The sequence below is a fragment of the Staurois parvus genome, unplaced genomic scaffold (genome assembly GCF_062004578.1).
Source record: "Staurois parvus isolate SC_StPar_1 unplaced genomic scaffold, SC_StPar_1.0 ptg000249l, whole genome shotgun sequence".
NCBI classification, from domain to species: domain Eukaryota; kingdom Metazoa; phylum Chordata; class Amphibia; order Anura; family Ranidae; genus Staurois; species Staurois parvus.
Window position 1 is genome coordinate 13,374,247 of NW_028318045.1, and position 21,901 is coordinate 13,396,147.

Here is a 21,901-nt window from a genome sequence, read left to right on the forward strand (position 1 = left end):
ATGTGACCTGTCAGTGGCCGCACGATTTGTGTCCTGGAGTCTGGAGTAAGGACTGGCCCCTATTCTGAGAGGTTCCAGCTGGGGCCTCACCTCACACCGGATGAGACACCAGCAGCAATTGGCAACCTGCAGATCTCATAACTAGTTCACACCAGAAGATCAAATCCTCATTATTACAGAGCCGCGGCTGGCTGGAGATTAGTTAAAAAGCAATTATATTTTAGTCATGTCTCAATGGCTCCACTGGCTCATCAGGCGTTCATTTTCAGCCTGTCAGTCACAGCAAAGCTCACATTATTTATTGTGTGACAAACAATGCAGAGAAGAGCTGGAGATAGAAAATTAAATCATGATTACATTGTGGTGGTCACCTATCTTGATATAGGGGACCTCAAGTGCGGACCTTGACATTACCAATAGGACCGCATATAATATTCAGTGAACCCAATACTGACGAAAGCTGTTAGAGACTGCACAAAACACACACACTACAGGAGATGGCCAGAGACTGCAGACAGTACGGGAGATGGACCAGAGACTGCGGACACACTACGGGAGATGGCCAGAGACTGCGGACACACTACGGGAGATGGCCAGAGACTGCGGACACACTACGGGAGATGGCCAGAGACTGCGGACACACTACGGGAGATGGCCAGAGACTGCGGACACACTACGGGAGATGGCCAGAGACTGCGGACACACTACGGGAGATGGCCAGAGACTGCGGACACACTACGGGAGATGGCCAGAGACTGCGGACACACTACGGGAGATGGCCAGAGACTGCGGACACACTACGGGAGATGGCCAGAGACTGCGGACACACTACGGGAGATGGCCAGAGACTGCGGACACACTACGGGAGATGGCCAGAGACTGCGGACACACTACGGGAGATGGCCAGAGACTGCGGACACACTACGGGAGATGGCCAGAGACTGCGGACACACTACGGGAGATGGCCAGAGACTGCGGACACACTACGGGAGATGGCCAGAGACTGCGGACACACTACGGGAGATGGCCAGAGACTGCGGACACACTACGGGAGATGGCCAGAGACTGCGGACACACTACGGGAGATGGCCAGAGACTGCGGACACACTACGGGAGATGGCCAGAGACTGCGGACACACTACGGGAGATGGCCAGAGACTGCGGACACACTACGGGAGATGGCCAGAGACTGCGGACACACTACGGGAGATGGCCAGAGACTGCGGACACACTACGGGAGATGGCCAGAGACTGCGGACACACTACGGGAGATGGCCAGAGACTGCGGACACACTACGGGAGATGGCCAGAGACTGCGGACACACTACGGGAGATGGCCAGAGACTGCGGACACACTACGGGAGATGGCCAGAGACTGCGGACACACTACGGGAGATGGCCAGAGACTGCGGACACACTACGGGAGATGGCCAGAGACTGCGGACACACTACGGGAGATGGCCAGAGACTGCGGACACACTACGGGAGATGGCCAGAGACTGCGGACACACTACGGGAGATGGCCAGAGACTGCGGACACACTACGGGAGATGGCCAGAGACTGCGGACACACTACGGGAGATGGCCAGAGACTGCGGACACACTACGGGAGATGGCCAGAGACTGCGGACACACTACGGGAGATGGCCAGAGACTGCGGACACACTACGGGAGATGGCCAGAGACTGCGGACACACTACGGGAGATGGCCACAGACTGCAGACACACTACGGGAGATGGCCACAGACTGCAGACACACTACGGGAGATGGCCACAGACTGCAGACACACTACGGGAGATGGCCACAGACTGCAGACACACTACGGGAGATGGCCACAGACTGCAGACACACTACAGGAGATGGCCACAGACTGCAGACACACTACAGGAGATGGCCACAGACTGCAGACACACTACAGGAGATGGCCACAGACTGCAGACACACTACAGGAGATGGCCACAGACTGCAGACACACTACAGGAGATGGCCACAGACTGCAGACACACTACAGGAGATGGCCACAGACTGCAGACACACTACAGGAGATGGCCACAGACTGCAGACACACTACAGGAGATGGCCACAGACTGCAGACACACTACAGGAGATGGCCACAGACTGCAGACACACTACAGGAGATGGCCACAGACTGCAGACACACTACAGGAGATGGCCACAGACTGCAGACACACTACAGGAGATGGCCACAGACTGCAGACACACTACAGGAGATGGCCACAGACTGCAGACACACTACAGGAGATGGCCACAGACTGCAGACACACTACAGGAGATGGCCACAGACTGCAGACACACTACAAGAGATGGCCACAGACTGCAGACACACTACAGGAGATGGCCACAGACTGCAGACACACTACAGGAGATGGCCACAGACTGCAGACACACTACAGGAGATGGCCACAGACTGCAGACACACTACAGAAGATGGCCAGAGACTGCGGACACACTACAGGAGATGGCCACAGACTGCAGACACACTACAGGAGATGGCCACAGACTGCAGACACACTACAGAAGATGGCCAGAGACTGCGGACACACTACAGGAGATGGCCAGAGACTGCGGACACACTACAGGAGATGGCCAGAGACTGCAAACACACCACAGGAGATGACCACAGACTGCAGACACACCACAGGAGATGGCCAGAGACTGCAGACACACCACAGGAGATGGCCAGAGACTAAGAACTTACTATGGGAGATTGCCAGAGCCTGCAGACATACTACAGGAGATGGCAATTACAGCCACTTTACAAATCAAAGCTTCCACAATTGTACTTTCAACAGACCCATTGAACAAACACCATGTGCAGCATTTGATATTTCACCTAAGCAAGATCCATTCTAAAAAGGGTTAAAGTGAAAAGAGGTGGACCTACAAAGATTGTGGATTTGGTGGCTGCTTGTGATTGCGTTGCTCCATTACTGAATGACTGTAATAGTAAGACAGAGTTAGGTCCATATATATTTGGACACAGGCACAATTTTATTTTTTTTTCAGGTATTTACCAAAACATATTCAAGCTATAGTTATGTAATGGATATGGGCTGAAAGTGCACACTCTCAGGTTTAATTTCCATCCAAATTGGAGGAAGGGTTTAGGAATTACAGCTCTTAAGAGTAGCTATCCCTCCTTTTTCAAGGGACCAAATGTAATTGGACAAATGAATGAAAGGAGTCTGGAACCCATGGACATTACCAAAGCTGGGTTTCCTCCTTTCTTATGCTTTGCAGGCTCTAACTGCAGCTGTCATCAGTTGTTCTTTGTTTGTGGGTCTCTCTTCCTTTAGTTTTGCCTTCAGCAAGTGAAATGCATGCTCAATTGGGTTGAGATCAGGTGATTGACCTGGCCATTGCAGAATATTCTACTTCTTATCCTTCAAAAGCTCCTGTGTTGCTTCTGCAGTGTGTTTTGGATCATTGTCCATCTGTACTGGGAAGCGCTCTCCAATCAACTTTGCTGCATTTGGCTGAATCTGGGCTGACAGTATATTTCTAAACACTGCAGAACTCATCCGGCTGCTTCTGTCACATCATCAATAAACACCAATGACCCAGTGCCACTGGAAGCCATGCATGCCCATGTCATCACACTGCCTCCAGCACGTTTTACAGATGACATTGTGTTTTTTGGTTCATGAGCTGTTCCAAACCCTCTCCACACTTTTTTCTTCATTCTGGTCAGATTAATCTTCATTTCATCCATCCAAAGAATGCTTTTCCAGAACTGGTCTGGCTTTTTTCGATGCTTTTTGGCAAAGTCTAATCTGGCTTTTCTATTCTTCAGGCTTCTGAATGGTTTGCACCTTGTGGTGAACCCTCTGTATTTGCTCTCGTGAAGTCTTCTCTTCATTGTAGACTTTGACAATGATACGCCCACCTCCTAGAGAGTGTCCTTCACTTGTCTGGATGTTGTGAATGAGTTTTTCTTTACCATAGAGAGGATCCTGCGGTCATCCACCACTGTTTTCTTCTGTGGAAGTCCATGCCTTGTTATGTTGCTGAGCTCACCAGTGTGTTCTTTCCTCAGAATTTACCAAACTGTTGATTTTGCCACTCCTACTGTTGCTGCTATTTCTCTAATGGATTTGTTTCATTTTTGAAGCCTTACAATGGCCTGTTTTACTTGCATGGACAGCTCCTTTGAATGCATGATGTAGGTTCACAGCAATAGATTCTAACTGCAAATACCACACTTAGAATCAACTCCTTACCTGCTTAACTGAAGAAATAACGAAGGAGTAGCCCACACCTGGCCATGAAACAGCTTTTGAATCAATTGTCCAATCACTTTTGGTCACTTGAAAAAGGGGAGATGGCTACTCTTAAGACCTGTAATTCCTAAACCCTCTCTTCAATTTGGATGTACATACCCTGTGCACTTTCAGCCCATATCCATTATTTAACTATAGCTTGAATATGTTTTGGTAAATCCCTAAAAAAAAAAAAAAAATATTGTGCCTGTGTCTTATATATATATATATATATATATATATATATATATATATATATATATCTCTCTATCTATCTATATCTATATATCTAACTGTATATTCACAGACCGAGCAGACTAACATTTAGGGAGGAACATAAAGCCAAACCTTCCTTGAGAGGCCCATGGGGCTGCAATTGCTAATCCCCTTCTGAAGATGCTAGTTGTCTGTCCAATACATGGACCACCTAGGTTAAATTTGAGTCACTGACCTGGAACAAGTATACATATCTGGCATCTGCATGGGCCAGGTAAGGGACATAAAGTCAGTAAGTAACCATGACAGTCAGGAAACTAGCAAAATGAGCAGTATGGTGCCTTTATGTCTCTTCCAATTAAGGTTTCCTTAACCGCCTCCCGCCCGCCATATAAGGTAATGACGGGCCAAAGGCGGTTCTCTCATTCTGGGAGGACGTCATATGACGTGCTCCCACTCTAACCACGCATGCATGGCTCTGAGGGCGTGCAGATTGGTGGTGTGCTGTGTCCCTCTGACACAGCGGATCACCGATCAATGGTAAGAGCCAAAAATGTTGGCTCTATCATGTGATCAGCTGTGTGCAATCACAGCTGATCACATGTAAATAAGGAAATGCCGGCTATCGGCATTTCTTTCCTCACGAGCTGTCACTCTGGCAGCTCATGAGGAGAGCCAGAAAATCGGCATTCCTCAGAGGGGACATGTACACTGATCATAAGGGCACTGATGATCAGTGTGCCCTGATGCTCAGTATAGCCCCATCAGTGCCACCTGTCAGTGTCCATCAATGTCAGCTGCCAGTGCTCATCAATGCCACCTGCCAGTGCCCATCAATGTCAGCTGCCAGTGCTCATCAATGCCACCTGCCAGTGCCCATTAGTGCCACATATCAGTGCCTACCAGTGCACATCAATTCCACATATCAGTGCCCATCAGTGCTGCCCATCAGTGCCACCTACCAGTGCCTCCTCAGCAGTGCAGCCTATCAGTACCCATCACTGCAGCCTCATTAGTGCACATCAGTGAAGGAAAAAAAAAATCACTGATTTACAAAATTTTATAACAAACTTTTTTTTTTTCTTCAAAATTTGCAGTTGTTTTTGGTTTATTTAGCAAAAATAAAAAACCCAGAGGTGATTAAATACCACCAAAAGAAAGTTCTGTCTCAAAAAAATGCTAAAAATTTCATATGGGTACAGTGTTTCATGACCGCGCAATTGTCAAGGTATGACAGCGCTGAAAGATGAAAATTGGCCTGGGCAGGAAGGGGGTATACGTGCTCTGTAGGCAAGTGGTTAATAACTTTGTTTAAAGGCAGCAAGAAAAAAACAAAAACAAAAAAAAACAACAGATTGAAAAGTATGGATGAACAGTTGGGTCTCACAAAATAATTTCACCACTTACTCCATTGTGGTGGTCAGCTCCTCTGTCACATGGGCAGTCTGTAGGATCCCTTCACGTTTCTAACACAAGACAAGACATATAAAAGAAAAGAAATCGCTTATGACAAAAGAAATATCATATCCAAATACAACAAATCTAGACAGATATTTAAATTATGAAAAAAAAAAAGGTTTCTCAGCAGCTTAGCTTACCCTGCTCCCAGCTGTGACTCCACATCTCAACATTCACGCTCCCAGAGCAACTGTTCTTTGTACTCAGGGTGCACGGAGCTGCTGAGCCACTGATGAAAGGGGAAGCAGAGGATCTCAGCTGCTGAATTACTGTTGGGAGGGGGGGTTGATGAAGCAGGGGGAGCTGAGCTGCTGAGCCACTGATGAAAGGGGAAGCAGAGGATCTCAGCTGCTGAATTACTGTTGGGTGGGGGGGTTGGTGAAGCAGGGGGAGCTGAGCTGCTGAGTCACTGATGAAAGGGGAAGCAGAGGATCTCAGCTGCTGAATTACTGTTGGGTGGGTGGGGTTGGTGAAGCAGGGGGAGCTGAGCTGCTGAGTCACTGATGAAAGGGGAAGCAGAGGATCTCAGCTGCTGAATTACTGTTGGGGGGGGGGGGGGAGGGGGGGTTGGTGAAGCAGGGGGAGCTGAGCTGCTGAGTCACTGATTGAGAAGGGGATCTGAGCTACCGAGTCACTGCTAGGTGGTCATGCAGAATGGGATGAGTTGCCGAGTCACTGCTGGGAAGGGGAGCAGGGTCGTCTGAGTCAAGGAGATGGGAGAGGAAGGAGAGCTAAACTGCTAAGTCAGGGGATGAGAAACCTGAACTGCTGAGTCACTTCTGTGGGGAGGGGGTGCAGGGAGAGCTAAACTGCTGAGTTATGATAGGGGGAGGCAAGGGGAGCTGAACTGCTGAGTATTTATTCCATGGGGGAGCAGGAGAACCTGGAGCAGCCAAGTACTTGTTCTGAGGAGGGGGCACAGGGGAAGCTGAGCTGCTGAGTCACAGCTGACATTGGGACCATGGGGTGAGCCAACCTGACGACTACTGGGAGGGGAAACAGAGCTGTTGAAATAAGAACTTTGATGAATCTGCTATAATTGTTAAGGATGAATTGCAGCTAAGCGCATCATACTGCTGATTAGAAACAAATACATTAATGGCCAAAGCCTGGGCACAGCCTCAGTTTAAAATACAAAGATTATTTTGTGATTTTAAAAAAGCAGGGACTGAGAGAGAGAGATGTCACAAACGTATTCACTTATAGGTCTGCACACCACTGCAGCAGCAGCAGCGATTCCCCATTTATAAAATAAGTGCACCTAACACTACTTTGTGCTCACAATATTGTATATGTCCAACTGATGCAGAAAATTCATAAAATCAAGTAGGCAGCTGGGCAGCACAGTGGCTAAATGGTTAGCACTTTTGCCTGGCAGTACTAGGGTCATTGATTTGAATCTCAACCACAGCACCACCTGCCTGGAGTTTGCATGTTCTCCCTGTGCTTGTGTGGTACTCTGGTTTCCTCCCACACTCCAAAAACATGCTGGCAGGTGAACTGACTCCTGTCTAAATTGGTCCTAGTATGCGTGTATGTATGAATGCAAAATAGGGACCTTAGACTGTACGCCCCTTGAGGGTTAGGGACTGATGTGAATGTACAATATAAATCTCTGCATAAATTGATGGCGCTGTATAAAGTACCAGGAATAAATAATAAGCAGCTGAATGCTTACAGCAACAGGTCCAGACTGGAGATTCTAAAATTGAGCTCTGCTGCCATCTTGTGGTGATCTACCAAATTATCAGAGATGATGCAACAAAGTCAGAAAAGAATCATTTCTACAGGCTTTTTGGATTTGTGTACCAATTTCATGTCAGTGACTCAGGAAGTATCAAAGTCAAGATGGTGAGCATTTTAGCCAAGCAACTAGAATTTTCAGAAGGTTCTGCCAGTCTCAATGTTTTTCGCACGGAAACTTAAATGAACGGTCACCTAAATAGACCTGCTTCTACACTTTCCTCATGTCAACAAGTAACCCAGTATACAGTTTCAACTGACACATTAAAGTGTTACTAAACCCACAAAAGTAAAACCAGACTATATATGCAGTAAAGCATACTTGTTATAATCACTGTGGAACCTAAGGGGTTAATCCTCTCTCTCTCCTATCTCCTGATAAGACATATCGTGTGGAGTCACTCTGCTCATGCTCAATTTGGTGTGTATTGCGAGAGAGGGTTTTTTTTTTCTTGGGAGAGTGCATGTGATCAGCACAGGGCCAATCAGCACTGTCCAGACAGAGGTCAGGGGTTCTGCATCCTCCTAGAGAAAACTCCTCCTACAAGCTTTACCAGTGCTCTGCTGAACACTGAAAAGTCACAAGACTGTTCTAACTGCTGATGAGAAAAGGTATTTAGCAGTTTAAATTTACTAAAATAATGGCATTTCCATGTTGTGTGTACTGTGGGAGACCAGATAGCGTGAATGCAGGGTTCAGGGTTTAAAGCCCAACTGAAATTTCAGTTTAAAATTTACTAAATACATTGTAGGTACAAAAAAAGATGTTGGAAGTCGTAGGAAGCCTTAGGGTCACTACACACATTACAATTTGACCATACAATCTCTGTGCAATCAACTTTAGATCAAAACTATATCATATGAGCACCTACCCAATCTAACCAATCCACTTGTATCCCATTAGGCAGGCCCTTGTAATAAATAGTTTTTGGAAGCTAAAAGAGCACAGTTGGACTGTAATGTGTGAGGTGAGCTTTACAGTTTGGTTTCCTTAGAAAACAACCACAGCCCGAGTAGAAATGCTTCTCCTTTGCCAACATGACACAGGAAGAATCATTTTTCTCCCCCCGTGTAGAAGCAGTTATTCCTCTGCAGACCACCTATTTGATCCCTGCTAAGTCAGACCATTAACTATGTAATCAGCAAAGCTCAGGTTTCCTTCTGATTGGAGAGTTCTACCTCTGGCTAAGTAGGGGGAATGACAGACCTCTGCAAAATGGCTACTACATTTTTTGCACAGTAGCAAACAATCAGCATGATATTACATGGTTCTTCAGACCAGTTTATAATGAAGACATTTTTGTCAATCTAAATATATGAAATATATTTCTTATGTATCTAGCAATTCTAGTGTCTGAGGGCTGGAGGACTGTGGCTGCTGGCCAGCAGGTGTTGTATGGTGAGTTGCATGCGATCAGTGCTGCGAGGCTTCATGCCCTGCTAGGATTTAAAATGTTCTCAATTGTATTTATGAGAGTGCATAATTATTAACTAGTAAAATGTTTAGCGGTGAGCACTATGTTCCTTCTTTGTTTTCCTTGAGCTTTGACATGAGTGGATGGGTCTGACCTGTTGTCTGGTCCTGGGATTAAAGTGGTAAAACACAGAGTCCTTTTTCAGTGAGGGACAAGCTCCATTGAGAAGTGTTGATGCTGGCTGCAGTCACCTGGCTCTCCATTGTTCTGGGATGTAAAGAAATGTGTATTTGTGCTGAGGGTCAATTTCTGAAGGTGAAAAAAGTACACAGGGAGGGTTTGGCCTCACATGGAGAATACACATTTCACAAGTGATTAGGACTTTTTTTTTCTCAGCTTGATTATACAGATTGATGCAATTTTAATGTATAGGAATGATGGGATTTTATTTATGATATTAAAGTATCATGTTTTGAATATTGAAAAGCACAACACAAATTCACATACCCAACTTTAATGATGTATATTCCGGGTTTAAGAATATGAGCGAATATAGCAATAAAATAAAAATATCCGTTGGATAGCATGTTCATTTACATCTGCTATAGAGAAGAGACTAACCATACTGCAGAGGAATCTGGGTGCCATCCGCCACAGCTGAAGCAAACATTACACAATCTGTATAATAAATATCAGATATGCACGGTTACATTACCTTTACCACCACCACTTGCACACACACGTGTTCTGGAAGTCGAATCGGAGCTCGAAAGTGCATGGCCAGGGCCACCAAAAGGTGCAAAATGGCAACCAAGTTCTTCCCATGAATAGCTGCAAAGATAAAAGGGAAATAATCAACACTTTATTCTGAAACAAAAAGAAAAATATCACTTTCAATTTAAGAACGTATATCCTTTTGTTTTTTTTGATTGGTTTCATTTTAGCTATTCACATGCAAAAAATATATACATTGCCAAATCATAAGTCTTGTATAAAAAATATTTTGATGTGTAAATGATATATGTACATGAAGGCAGTGCTGTCTACTGATCCTATTATCTCATCAATAATGTCTGTCTGAAAACAATAGACTGTTTGCAGTCTTCATTGAAGTCAAACACCCACACAGTGCTCCTAGTAGGCAGGCAGCATGCAATCGCAGTCTAGATTGTAAAATGACATAGCAGAGCTCAGAGAGGGTTTTTTTCATATCCATAGCAGACAGAAGTACTTTAATAATCAAAATTAAGACTTTTTTTATTTTAAATTTTTTTTTTAAGTAATGTTGATGTGTTCTACTGACCAATTTAACATTTTACGTTAAATGATAGGAAGCCCCTTTAAAGTGAACCTAATGGAACAAAGTTTTTGACACCTACAAATATTTGCATGACCCCTCATTTCTCTAATTTAGGGTGCCCCGAGGCCCTGTGTGCACTGCTTTGAAAATTTTGGCCAGAAATTAACCTCTACTTAAAAGTTAACATAAAATAGTTAACAATGAACTTCTCTTATTTGCTCCCTTTTGGTCTGTTTATTATACCATTGAAAACCCTACATCTGTTCAATAAGTGCAAAAAAAAAGTGTTGATCCTGCCAAAAGTCTAGTTAGCTGATAACTTTCTGTACTTTCTGTCTGTGCTGCATGCTTATCAGTTACATTATTCCCAGATATGTGGACTACAATTAAAAAAAACAAAAAAAAAAACAAACTCTTATTCTATGGTCCTATGGTATAGGGTAGAAGAGAAGTAGAGGTTTTCTGTAGTCCTGTCCTAGGCAACAATGCTGTTACTGGCAGGATCACAGGCAAAAATAAAGAAATGGCTAAAAAAATAAAAACAAATGCAGCCACCCCATCTAAGGGATGTGTTTGGATTCACTGTAAGAGGGCCTCTACACTTTTATGGTAATTTGTCCAGGTACGATTGCTAGGATCTCAAACCAGTGACACAGAGAATACATTCCTATTGAAGCGTTCATGGCTTTGGACTATAAACCAACCTCTTTGGCAAATCCAAACACCAAAAGGGGTCTTGTGTAAGGTCACATCTGGAAGGAAGGGGAGGGTGGGGGGGGGTTCTAATATTACATAAACTAATAGAGTGCTCCTGTTCAAAACCTAACATCAGGTTTCCTGTGACTTTAACTAGTTCTATTGGACCAAGCTGACCCAAGTGAATTATTTCCTTTACTAAATGATGTTTCCTCTGGGAGTGCTGTATTAACTGTATGTACCATTAGCTAGTAGTCTACAGCTCAGTATTCTGGCAGCGAGACAGAGGTTTCCTGTTCAATTTCTGAAACAAAATTGTGTAGGGTCGAGCCATGCTCATCCAGTCATAGGAAGCCTTGTATTTTTATTAATACAAGGCTTCCCCTGATTGGCTGGGGCGTGGGGGGGACGGGACACATGACATCATCCACCCACCTCTCCCACCCTCGGCCAACCAGGAGGCGGCCTTGTATGCATTAATAAACATACACAGCTTCCTATGACTGGCTGAGCAGAACTCAAACTGACTTGATTTTGTTCTGGGAATAGTATGGGAAGTCTCCGTCCTGTTGTGGAAGCAGATGCTACATATAAATTTATACAGCATTCCCATTGGGCGCATTTGTAAGGAAACAGTTTGTTTGGCCCAGCGTGGCTCAAATAAACTATTTAAAGTCACAGGAAATCTTAGGTGCTAGTTTACACTTATGCGGTGCGGGTTTTGCAGCAAATTCTGTGCATTTCCAACACCGTGTCAGAACCATACTCCATTCATGCGCATCGCTGCGGGTATCTATGTTAACTTAAGCCATGTGATCCGATTCCAGTGCAAAAAAAGAAGGTGTATGCACCTTTCCTGTGGGTGTGGTACAGTTTGAGCCATACAAAATGAATGGCTCAAATTGCACTGCAAAGAATTGCATGTGATTTGAACAGGATTGTCGTGTGATTCCTGTCTGAATCACATGTGATTTCCTACACCGCAATAGTGTGAGCCGGCATTTAAGGGAAGAAAAACTCCAAGCACTGTAAAAATCGTAAGAGCTTTAACAATACGTAAAATAATTGATAAATCTAAAAACTCAGTTAATGAAAATGTTCCATGATGAAGAGACTAATTCTGCTAAGTAGCCTATTGGTACAACAGCTTCCAAACAGAAAAGACCCCGAATGGTGATAACATGCTGAGAGGAGTCAAAGTGAATCTCTGCACAAAGGCTTCCCATAGAAAATAAATCCATACCACGCTCCAATAGATGAAAGTCTCATCCACCTACCTTGGCTTCCCCCACCCTAACGTGTTTCACCCACAATAGGGCTTAATTGTAAAGCCGCTCTATGATTAATCCCTATTGTGGGTGAAAATCGTTAGAGAGAATCTCAGGTGGGTGAATGCGACTTTCATCTTCAATACATTTATACATGGAGTTTCTGTTTGGAGTGATGTATGGATTTCTTTTCTAAGGGATGCGCTGGCTGGTGAGAACAGACTTGTAATCATATCGGCACCCACAGTGAAGAATTGTTTTGAAGTTGAGACCTGGAGCGGAGCCTATAGTTCTGCACAAAAGGGAGCTGATATGAGTACGGCAGACTTACAGAGACAACACTTTCAGTGCCAGGATCTTGGCACGGTGAGGATTTCATGCTTGAGCGATTTTTAGAACCAAAATTTGTCAGGTTCTTGTTTCTACATTTTGACATGAGGTAGGGAGGACAAGAGTACCGTATCAACGTTTAAAGAAGAATTCCAAATATGGATATTTTATAAATCGATCGTAACATTGGTCCAAGCTAAACTATATATCAAAGCTGGCTGGTGCCCCTGGAAGTTTGAAATCATTGTAGTAAAACACCTCTACTCTATTGATCTCCATCTGCCTCCAGGTCCCATGCCGAGAAGATGCCCTACTGCATTGTGAACACAGGAGGTCACATAATCACCACGGGAGACATTAAGAGAATGCCTAACATTTTTTTAATAAATTCAAAGCGTTCTCCAATTGGACAAGTTGGAGAGTGTGACGTCACAGCTCAACCTCTCCACCTCATCGAAACAGAGAATGCTTTGCATTCATTCAGAAAATCCTCTGAATGCCCCTGTGCCAAATAGTTGACCTCCTGTCTTCACAATGTAGCAGGATAGCTGAACAGGTGCTGTAAGGTTCCTTCTCCATCATGGCTTGAACTGCTGGTTTGAATGAAATGTTGGACATGTATGAGTAAATATGGGGTTATTTGAATATAGGGCAGTATGAGCGCTGATTTAATTGGAAGGGTCTCCCTAATAAAATGGGAAAAATGTATAGCATTGGCTTGTTTCCTTTGGACTTCTGTAATTAAAGATGTATTAAACCCAAAAAAAATGTAATATCTTGCAGCTTACCAATCATTAGATGTGGTGGCTGCATTACTTTTCTTTGGATTTTTTTTTGTATGTATTAGCGTGCCCCCACTCTGGATAAAGGAGCACAGGGGGCACCTATGGACAGCAGCATTGTCGGTCTGAGGGGAGTGTTAGATATACTAGGAGATTTTGATATACTAAAAAAATGAAACTGAATGCTAGCGAACACGTTATAAGTCATTACAGCAAACCATTTTTTTCTTCTTTTGAGATAAATGCTTTCAATGTAAGCACCCCTGTCAGTGTCAAATGGCTTGTCTCAGCCGAGTAAACAACTTGTTTTGTTGAGAAACCACAAACTACCAGGATCACCAGGTAAAAATAAAGTAAAAGAAGCCAAAACAATATAAAAAAAAAATGAGAGAGAGAGAGCGAGCGCGAGAGCGAGAGAGAAAGCGAGAGCGCGAGAGCGAGCGAGGAGCCAGAAAGAGCGAGCGAGGAGCCAGAAAGAGCGAGCGAGCGAGGAGCCAGAAAGAGCGAGCGAGCGAGGAGCCAGAAAGAGCGAGCGAGCGAGGAGCCAGAAAGAGCGAGAGCACGAGAGAGCGAAAGCTAGGAGCGAGAAAAAAGGAGAGGGAAAAAAAAAAAGAAGAGGAAAAAAAAAAAAAAGGAGGGAAAAAAAAGGGAGAGGGAAAAGAAAAAAAATAGAGAAAGAGAGAGAGAAAGAAAGAGAGACTTATTGAAGAAGGGGGTTTCTGGACACTTAGGAACGTTCTCCCATAATTTCCAATTGGGTCTTTGGGGCATGAAAAGAAAGAAAAACCTCTCTGAACGGAAACCATCAGATTTAAGCATCTTTACCCCTTGGAACTGGTGCCTCCCAGTCCTTTAAGGGGTTTCATTTGCTGGGGAAGGGGGTAAGGTTTGTGATCATATAACCACCGTGATTGGCTATCACAGTGGACATATGATTGGGCAACAGTAGCATTCCAAACATCAGATGTCCATATTCATATTAGTGTATTTATAAAACTTTGGTAAATTCCTTTTAATTCTGTATGCATCAGAAATGTAAATGTTTAGCCTATAAACCAGTCAGATCATAGTCTAACCATTTAAGTACTTACAGTCCACATTCCATCGTATTGCCCACCCCTGCGGCCTCAGAAACTCCTGAATGTCATCCAGGATGGTCTGCAGCTTCTGCTTCTGTGCAATCTCAGACTGTGTCACCTCTGCCACACTCAGCTTTCTATTAGCAAGTTTTTCTGCAAGAAGATGTAAAAAAAAAAAAACATTTTCTTGTTACAGTCTACATGCTTCAATATTGATTTTGGATTCCTTAAAGTATAAACTAAAAGGCAAAACTTTGTTTTGGATAGAGTGGAGATTGATTAGAACCAGGTTTTTATTGCGGTCTGTGCCCCCATTAGGGAGAGTCACCCTCTCCATTTTTCCCGTTTACCATTATCATTGAAAGTGAAAGTAGATTAAAAAAAACTCCAAATTTTGGTTTGTCAGCAGAAAAGTATTAGAGGGGAAATTTTCCAATGGGGACACTAGTCCTAGTGACCTGGGGGCTCCCAGGGAATTCCCTTAATTTGCAGGAATTTCTACTTACTTCCTGTTTTGGCTATGGCACAGAAAATGAAGGGAAATCTCCCACATAGGACACTATCCAAAAAATGATAAAAAAAAAAAAAAGAAGTTTTGCCTATATTTCTACATTAAATCCAAACGCTAACCATACAGGTTTGCAAAAAGAACATTACACCTTACACTGGTTACATTTATAACAGAGAAGGTGACAACTAAAATTAAGCAACAGGGAAAATTTACATCAATATAATATACACTATGAAACCTGTCCCAGTAACAATTGTTCCTCCCAGGATAAGCCAGGAACTCTCCCCAGACATACAAAGTATATGCAAACCATAACAATACAGTTTTCTGATTTGCTTCCTTTGTTAAATATACATTAGAATAGTCTTTTATTATATCTTTTCTGTAAGAAAATAAATAAAAAACTTACTGCCTGTCGACCTTACCCGACATTCAGTGAACTCAAATTCCTGTGCACTCTGCAGCTTTTTCCTAAGCAGTACCCAAGTTCACTTCCAGGAACTACACATCATCGTGATAATACAAGATTGGGGCAGTTGGGTTCTGCAGTCCTAACACTTCCGGTACTAGGGAGACAACACTGTTCCTCTGTAGATAAAGTACAGAGAATGCTATCACCCTAGTACAGAAAGAGTTACTTAGAGGATAAATAAATTGACAAAAATCCTTGAAAAATGCAACCTCCATAGCCAAGGGCTGGTAAGCTGCAATGAATTCCATTTTTACCCTCGGCTTTACATGCATTTTAATTAGTCAGGTCAGGCTTGCAGTTTTGTACCACCATGTGTTTTGGTGCCACCATCTGTCGTCATTTTAGCCCGGAGGACAGTCCAAAGCCAGCCTCAGTTTACAAATGGCTCCATTTTCTCTCCTTCAGCCAGCTCAGTAGAATTTTTAGTTGACTTGTCAAGCCATATGGTGCTCACAGGGCCACCCAGGCCTTAAAATTCAGCCAATTCAGCAGGAATCGTACACACTTTGAGCCATCTATGGGGGACTTTACTCTCAGCGATAATTAACCACTTCAAGTGTGGACACTTTCACCCCCTTCCTGCCCAGGCCAATTTTCAGCTTTCAGTGCTATCACACTTTGAATGACAATTGCGTGGTCATGCAACACTGTACCCATATGAATTTAGCATTTTTTGGAGACAGATAAATTATTTTGGTGGTATTTATTAACACCTGGGATTTTTTTTTTTTTTGCTATGTAAATGAAAAAAAGTCCAAAAATTAAAAAAAAAAAAAAAAAGTGTTTCTTATAAAATTTTGCAAATAAATAATATTTCATCATAAATCTTGGCCAAAATTTAGTCAGTTATATTTTTAGTAAAAAAAAAAAAAAAAAAAAAACCCAAATTATGGTGTCACTGTACTTACTTGTGGGGGGTGATGAAGATTATTTTTTTTTTTTTTTAAACCGATTGCTTTTACACCCATAAAGACTGTAAAAGCAATCATTTCTCCTTCTCTCTGGCTGCATTCTTGCAGCCATTGAGCAATAACGTGTGAGCTGTGATTGCTCACAGCTTGTCACATTGTACAAGACTGTTGTGAATCGCCTTGTACCATGTGATCTCTGTGATCATTCACAGATTTCACACGTAGTAAGCAATGATGTCAGAAGGGACATCTTGCTTACTACTCTGCATGTGATCACTGATTGGCCAATCAGTGATCGGCCAATCAGTGATCACATGATCGGGATCTCGCACAGAGGTCCCGTACGACGATCGGTGTTCCACTGTGTCCGGAGGATACAGCGGGCACCGGATCGTGGTGCTGCGCGCTCCCAGAGAGCGCGCACAAGCAGGGGGCGGGGAGGCTGTTTATAAATGGCCACCCGACCCTGCACTGCCATCTGGCTGTTTATATACAATGGCCGGACGGGAGGTGGTTAAATTAAGTAGAAAGATCTTCAGAATTCAGTCAAAATGAAGTTCTCGGCTTCGCAGAAATTATTCACCTACATCTCCCACAGAAAAGAAAAACAGGAATAACGTTCATAGCAGCAAAAACCACCAAACAACAAAAAGCAAGCCCCTTTAATAAAACCCCTTCTACACAATAAACCCTCCATAGTCATTAGTCTTCAAATGCACACAGCCTTGTTCACCTAATAGCTTTTGTAGGACTTGTCCGTCATAAAAGTCTTCCTCCAGGTTCTTCACTATAATCCTTTCCTCAACGAGGACCTCATTGATCCAATCTATAAGAACCTGCAGATGAAAGAAACGCTTGTGAGTGTTATGCCAATATAAGCTTTCATTAGAATAATCCCCAGTGATCAAACCATGAAAGATCCAACCATGAAAGATCTTTGTTCACCACTTCCTGTTATAGGACGACAACGCTCTGTCCCTGCCTCTTAATTGTGCTCCTGTGTGGTCACACTGGCTTCTGATGGAGACTACAAGTGGCCATTTTACACACATTACACAGGCACGGCCCACTGTTGTCACCATCAGGAAGCCCACAATGAGAAGTGTCATGCAGCCATTAATGGAGTGCATGAAGATAGGATATGGCTGCAAAGGATGAAATTGGTGAGGTGGTGGTGAAAAACAGAACTTTATTTTAAAAATCCTAATTGTTTATGCGAATTAATGCTTTAGCCAACTAAATATTTATTTAGAGCAGGGGTCTCCAAATGTTTCAAAGAGCCAGTTTACAGTCCTTCAGACTTTTGGAGGCCTGGATTGCAGCCAGTGAGGGTAGAAAATGTCAGCATTAGTCAGAAAATGGCCTCAGAGTTGGTGGTCAGGAGGTGGAGGAGTAGTGCTCCATCGTCGGTGTCAGCGGGAGGAGTAGTGCTCCATCGTCGGTGTCAGCGGGAGGAATAGTGCTCCATCGTCGGTGTCAGCGGGAGGAATAGTGCTCCATCGTCGGTGTCAGCGGGAGGAATAGTGCTCCATCGTCGGTGTCAGCGGGAGGAATAGTGCTCCATCGTCGGTGTCAGCGGGAGGAATAGTGCTCCATCGTCGGTGTCAGCGGGAGGAATAGTGCTCCATCGTCGGTGTCAGCGGGAGGAATAGTGCTCCATCGTCGGTGTCAGCGGGAGGAATAGTGCTCCATCGTCGGTGTCAGCGGGAGGAATAGTGCTCCATCGTCGGTGTCAGCGGGAGGAATAGTGCTCCATCGTCGGTGTCAGCGGGAGGAATAGTGCTCCATCGTCGGTGTCAGCGGGAGGAATAGTGCTCCATCGTCGGTGTCAGCGGGAGGAATAGTGCTCCATCGTCGGTGTCAGCGGGAGGAATAGTGCTCCATCGTCGGTGTCAGCGGGAGGAATAGTGCTCCATCGTCGGTGTCAGCGGGAGGAATAGTGCTCCATCGTCGGTGTCAGCGGGAGGAATAGTGCTCCATCGTCGGTGTCAGCGGGAGGAATAGTGCTCCATCGTCGGTGTCAGCGGGAGGAATAGTGCTCCATCGTCGGTGTCAGCGGGAGGAATAGTGCTCCATCGTCGGTGTCAGCGGGAGGAATAGTGCTCCATCGTCGGTGTCAGCGGGAGGAATAGTGCTCCATCGTCGGTGTCAGCGGGAGGAATAGTGCTCCATCGTCGGTGTCAGCGGGAGGAATAGTGCTCCATCGTCGGTGTCAGCGGGAGGAATAGTGCCCCATCGTTGGTTGCAGTGGGAGGAATAGTGCCCCATCGTCGGTTGCAGTGGGAGGAATAGTGCCCCATCGTCGGTGTCAGCGGGAGGAATAGTGCCCCATCGTCGGTTGCAGCGGGAGGAATAGTGCCCCAGGGCCGGAGAGAGGCTAGCAAAAGGCCACATCTGACCCTTGGGCCACAGTTTGGAGACCCCCGATTTAGAGTCATTATCCGTTTGAAAGCGATTCTGTCAACCAAAAACTAATTATTAGAATAACGAAAGACAAATCTTTTTTTTTTTTTTTTGGATAGAGTAGAGATGGATTAGGACACCTGTCAAGTTTTTATTACTGTCTATGTCCCCGATTCACTATTTCTCCTGTCCACCATGATTATCGAAAGTAAAAGAAAATTCCAAATTTTAGGTTGACACCAGAACAAGAATAGAGAGGAAATCTTCCATTGTAGACACTCACTTTGGAGGGATATAGTCTCACTTCCTGTTCTGACTATGGGACAATAAGTGAAGGGAAATCTTCCCAATGAGACACAAATGGCAAAAAAAAAAACAAAAAAAAAAACAAAAAACCACACAACCACAGTTTATAACCCTCCTTTACTCTAGTAAAACAGTCATTTAAAGTCAAACATTAATAAAGACCATATATTGGATCTCCAGCCCTGACTATTTTTCTAGTATTGGATGGATTGAGGGGTAGACCTATTATAGTTAGGAGCACACAGGAGAAGACTCAGTAGCTTTTGATGCCCCATTTTGCCCAACAATCGCAGAGGACATAGAGATGCCAGTTAACAGAGGCTACTGCAAATAAATCGCCAGCACTCCAACAAGCCTGTTTCAAAGTGAAAAGTTTCTGTCATGACATGATTATATAGGATTTATGTGATCATGCAATAAAAGAAACTTTTCACTATGAAGTAAGCTTTCTGGTGTTACAGTACATCTTATCCACATTGTACACCATGTGACCTGGTCAGGAGTTATTGTGGCACCACTTTTTTTGTTTTATTTCCAGTTTTACAAAGTCATGTAAGAATGCATGTACAAACAGTGTGAATATAAAGAGCATACAGAAAAACAAATCAGCTATTTTCCCCTCTCTCCTGTAGGAGCAGACAGAGTGAAAATTTCGAAACCATAGATGGATCAAAAGTTGGACAGTTTAGAAAGGACCGGACAAATTTCAATCTATCTATGGGCAGGCAGGTTGTACAGAAGTCGATCTACTGATCAACTTCAGTAAACTAGCCTGTCGGGGTTTTTTTTTCCCACTTGATCGGTGCCGCCGGCTATAGCTGGCAACACTGACCATTGTATTCCGCTGGCGGGGACAGCTGCCTAATGGAAAAATACAACAGCTATGCGAAAGGATTCACACATTCAAATAATAGCGGTGCACTCTCCTCGTGCATTACCGTGGTATAAAATATTTTATTGGAAAAAAAAAAAAAATTAACAGGTGCATACTCACATAGGGACCATAAAAACAGACAAGGAGCCACTTCTGTCAGTCCCAGAAAATGGGGGTTCTATAAAACAACTACCCAGTTGAAATAACTGACGCATTTTGGGAGAAATGTGTAGGGGGGGGGGGGGGGGGGGGGAGTGCGTCTCCAAAAATGCATCAGCTACTTCAACACCAGATAGTTGTTTTCTGGGACCCCCATTGTGTGGGACTGAACCGTGGCTCCTTGTCTGTTTTTATGGTCCTTATGCGAGTATGCACTTGTTATCAAGTGACAGATACCGTGTGAAGCACGAAGAGTGGAGTGCTGTTTTTTTTTTTACTTTGAGTGTTGTCACCCTATAACAGAAGTGCCTGAACAAGGACATTCATAGCAGGATCACCAGGTATTATTTTGACGAAAGCTGCAGATTTAAAAAGACTAATAATGACTTGGAATTGCATACATTTGTTGACGTTTAGGTGATTTAAGTGATTGAGTGTACAGATGCAGTATTTAACCACCTCCCGGTAGCAGTGCAGGGTCGGGTGGCAGTTTATAAACGGCCTCCCCGCACCCTGCTTGTGCGAGCTCCCTGGGAGTGCTCAGCACTGCGATCCGGTGCCCGCTGTGTCCTCCAGACACAGTGGAATACCGATCGGACGGGACCTCTGTGCGAGGTCCAGATCATGTGATCACTGATTGGCCAATCAGTGATCACATGCAGAGTAGTAAGCAAGATGTCACTTCTCACATCATTGCTTACTACGTGTGAAATCCATGTGACGTGAGGTCACATGGTACAAGGCTATTCACAACAGCCTTGTACTATGTGACAAGCTGTGACCAATCACAGCCCATACAGTAGTTCTCAATGGCTGCAAGAATGCAGCCAGAGAGAAGGAGAAATGATTGCTTTTACAGCCTTTATGGGTATAAAGGCAATCCAGTGTAAAAAAAAAAAAAATCATCACCCCCCCCCCCACAAGTAGTATAGTGTCACCATGGTGACACTGTACTGCTAGGGTGACAGTATGTAAAAAAAATATATAATAAAAAAAAAAAAAAAAAAAAGTTAAAAATTATATATTTTTGGTTATAAACCAATTTGCGTTTTTTTTATTAAAAAGATAACTGAATACATTTTGGCCAAGATTTATGATGAAATACTATTTATTTGCAAAATTTTATAAGAAAAACACTTCAAAATTTTTGGACTTTTTCATTTACATAGCAAAAAAAATTAAATCCCAGTGGTGAATAAATACCACCAAAATAAAGTTTTATCGGTCTCAAAAAAATGCTAAAAAATTCATATGGGTACAGTGTTGCATGACCGTGCAATTGTCAAAGTGTGATGGCACTGAAAGCTGAAAATTGCCCTGGACAGGAAGGGGGTAAAAGTGTCCGGACTTGAAGTGGTTAATATGCTGGCACACAGGTGTCTATGACAGATTGGCTGCTCCAGTGCCCACTGCAGGTGAGAGGAAAGATTCAACTCGGCGTTAGCGACAAGTCAGTCTCAGACACAACGGTAGCAGGATATGTCTACCCACACAAGTTACACTCTAACATCTAACTGTATATCTATAGCTTTAACCTTTATTTGTTCATTTTGGGTGGGGAAGAATCAGAATTCCTGCCAAATTTTACTGCAGTCAGAGGCTCTGTTGGAGAGATTCTGTTATTTCCTGTTTGATAAAAATGTTGTCCCTGGGACAGGAAGTGGGGAGGAAATCTCTCTAACAGCAACAGACAATTT

General features: G+C 43.9%; 1 protein-coding gene across 2 annotated transcripts in view; it reads right to left on the reverse strand.

Moving 5' to 3' along the window:
* PARVB (parvin beta) overlaps positions 1 to 21,901 on the reverse strand; it is a 94,062-nt gene that overhangs the window by 39,666 nt on the left and 32,495 nt on the right. For both annotated transcript variants that reach the window (XM_089680797.1, XM_089680798.1), the window contains exons 4-7: positions 17,196 to 17,298; positions 14,581 to 14,721; positions 9,829 to 9,944; positions 5,905 to 5,963 (exon numbers count right to left, since the gene is read on the reverse strand). In XM_089680797.1, coding sequence (XP_089536923.1) covers positions 5,905 to 5,963; positions 9,829 to 9,944; positions 14,581 to 14,721; positions 17,196 to 17,298 — 419 coding nt within the window. The remainder of the gene's footprint in view (positions 1 to 5,904; positions 5,964 to 9,828; positions 9,945 to 14,580; positions 14,722 to 17,195; positions 17,299 to 21,901) is intronic.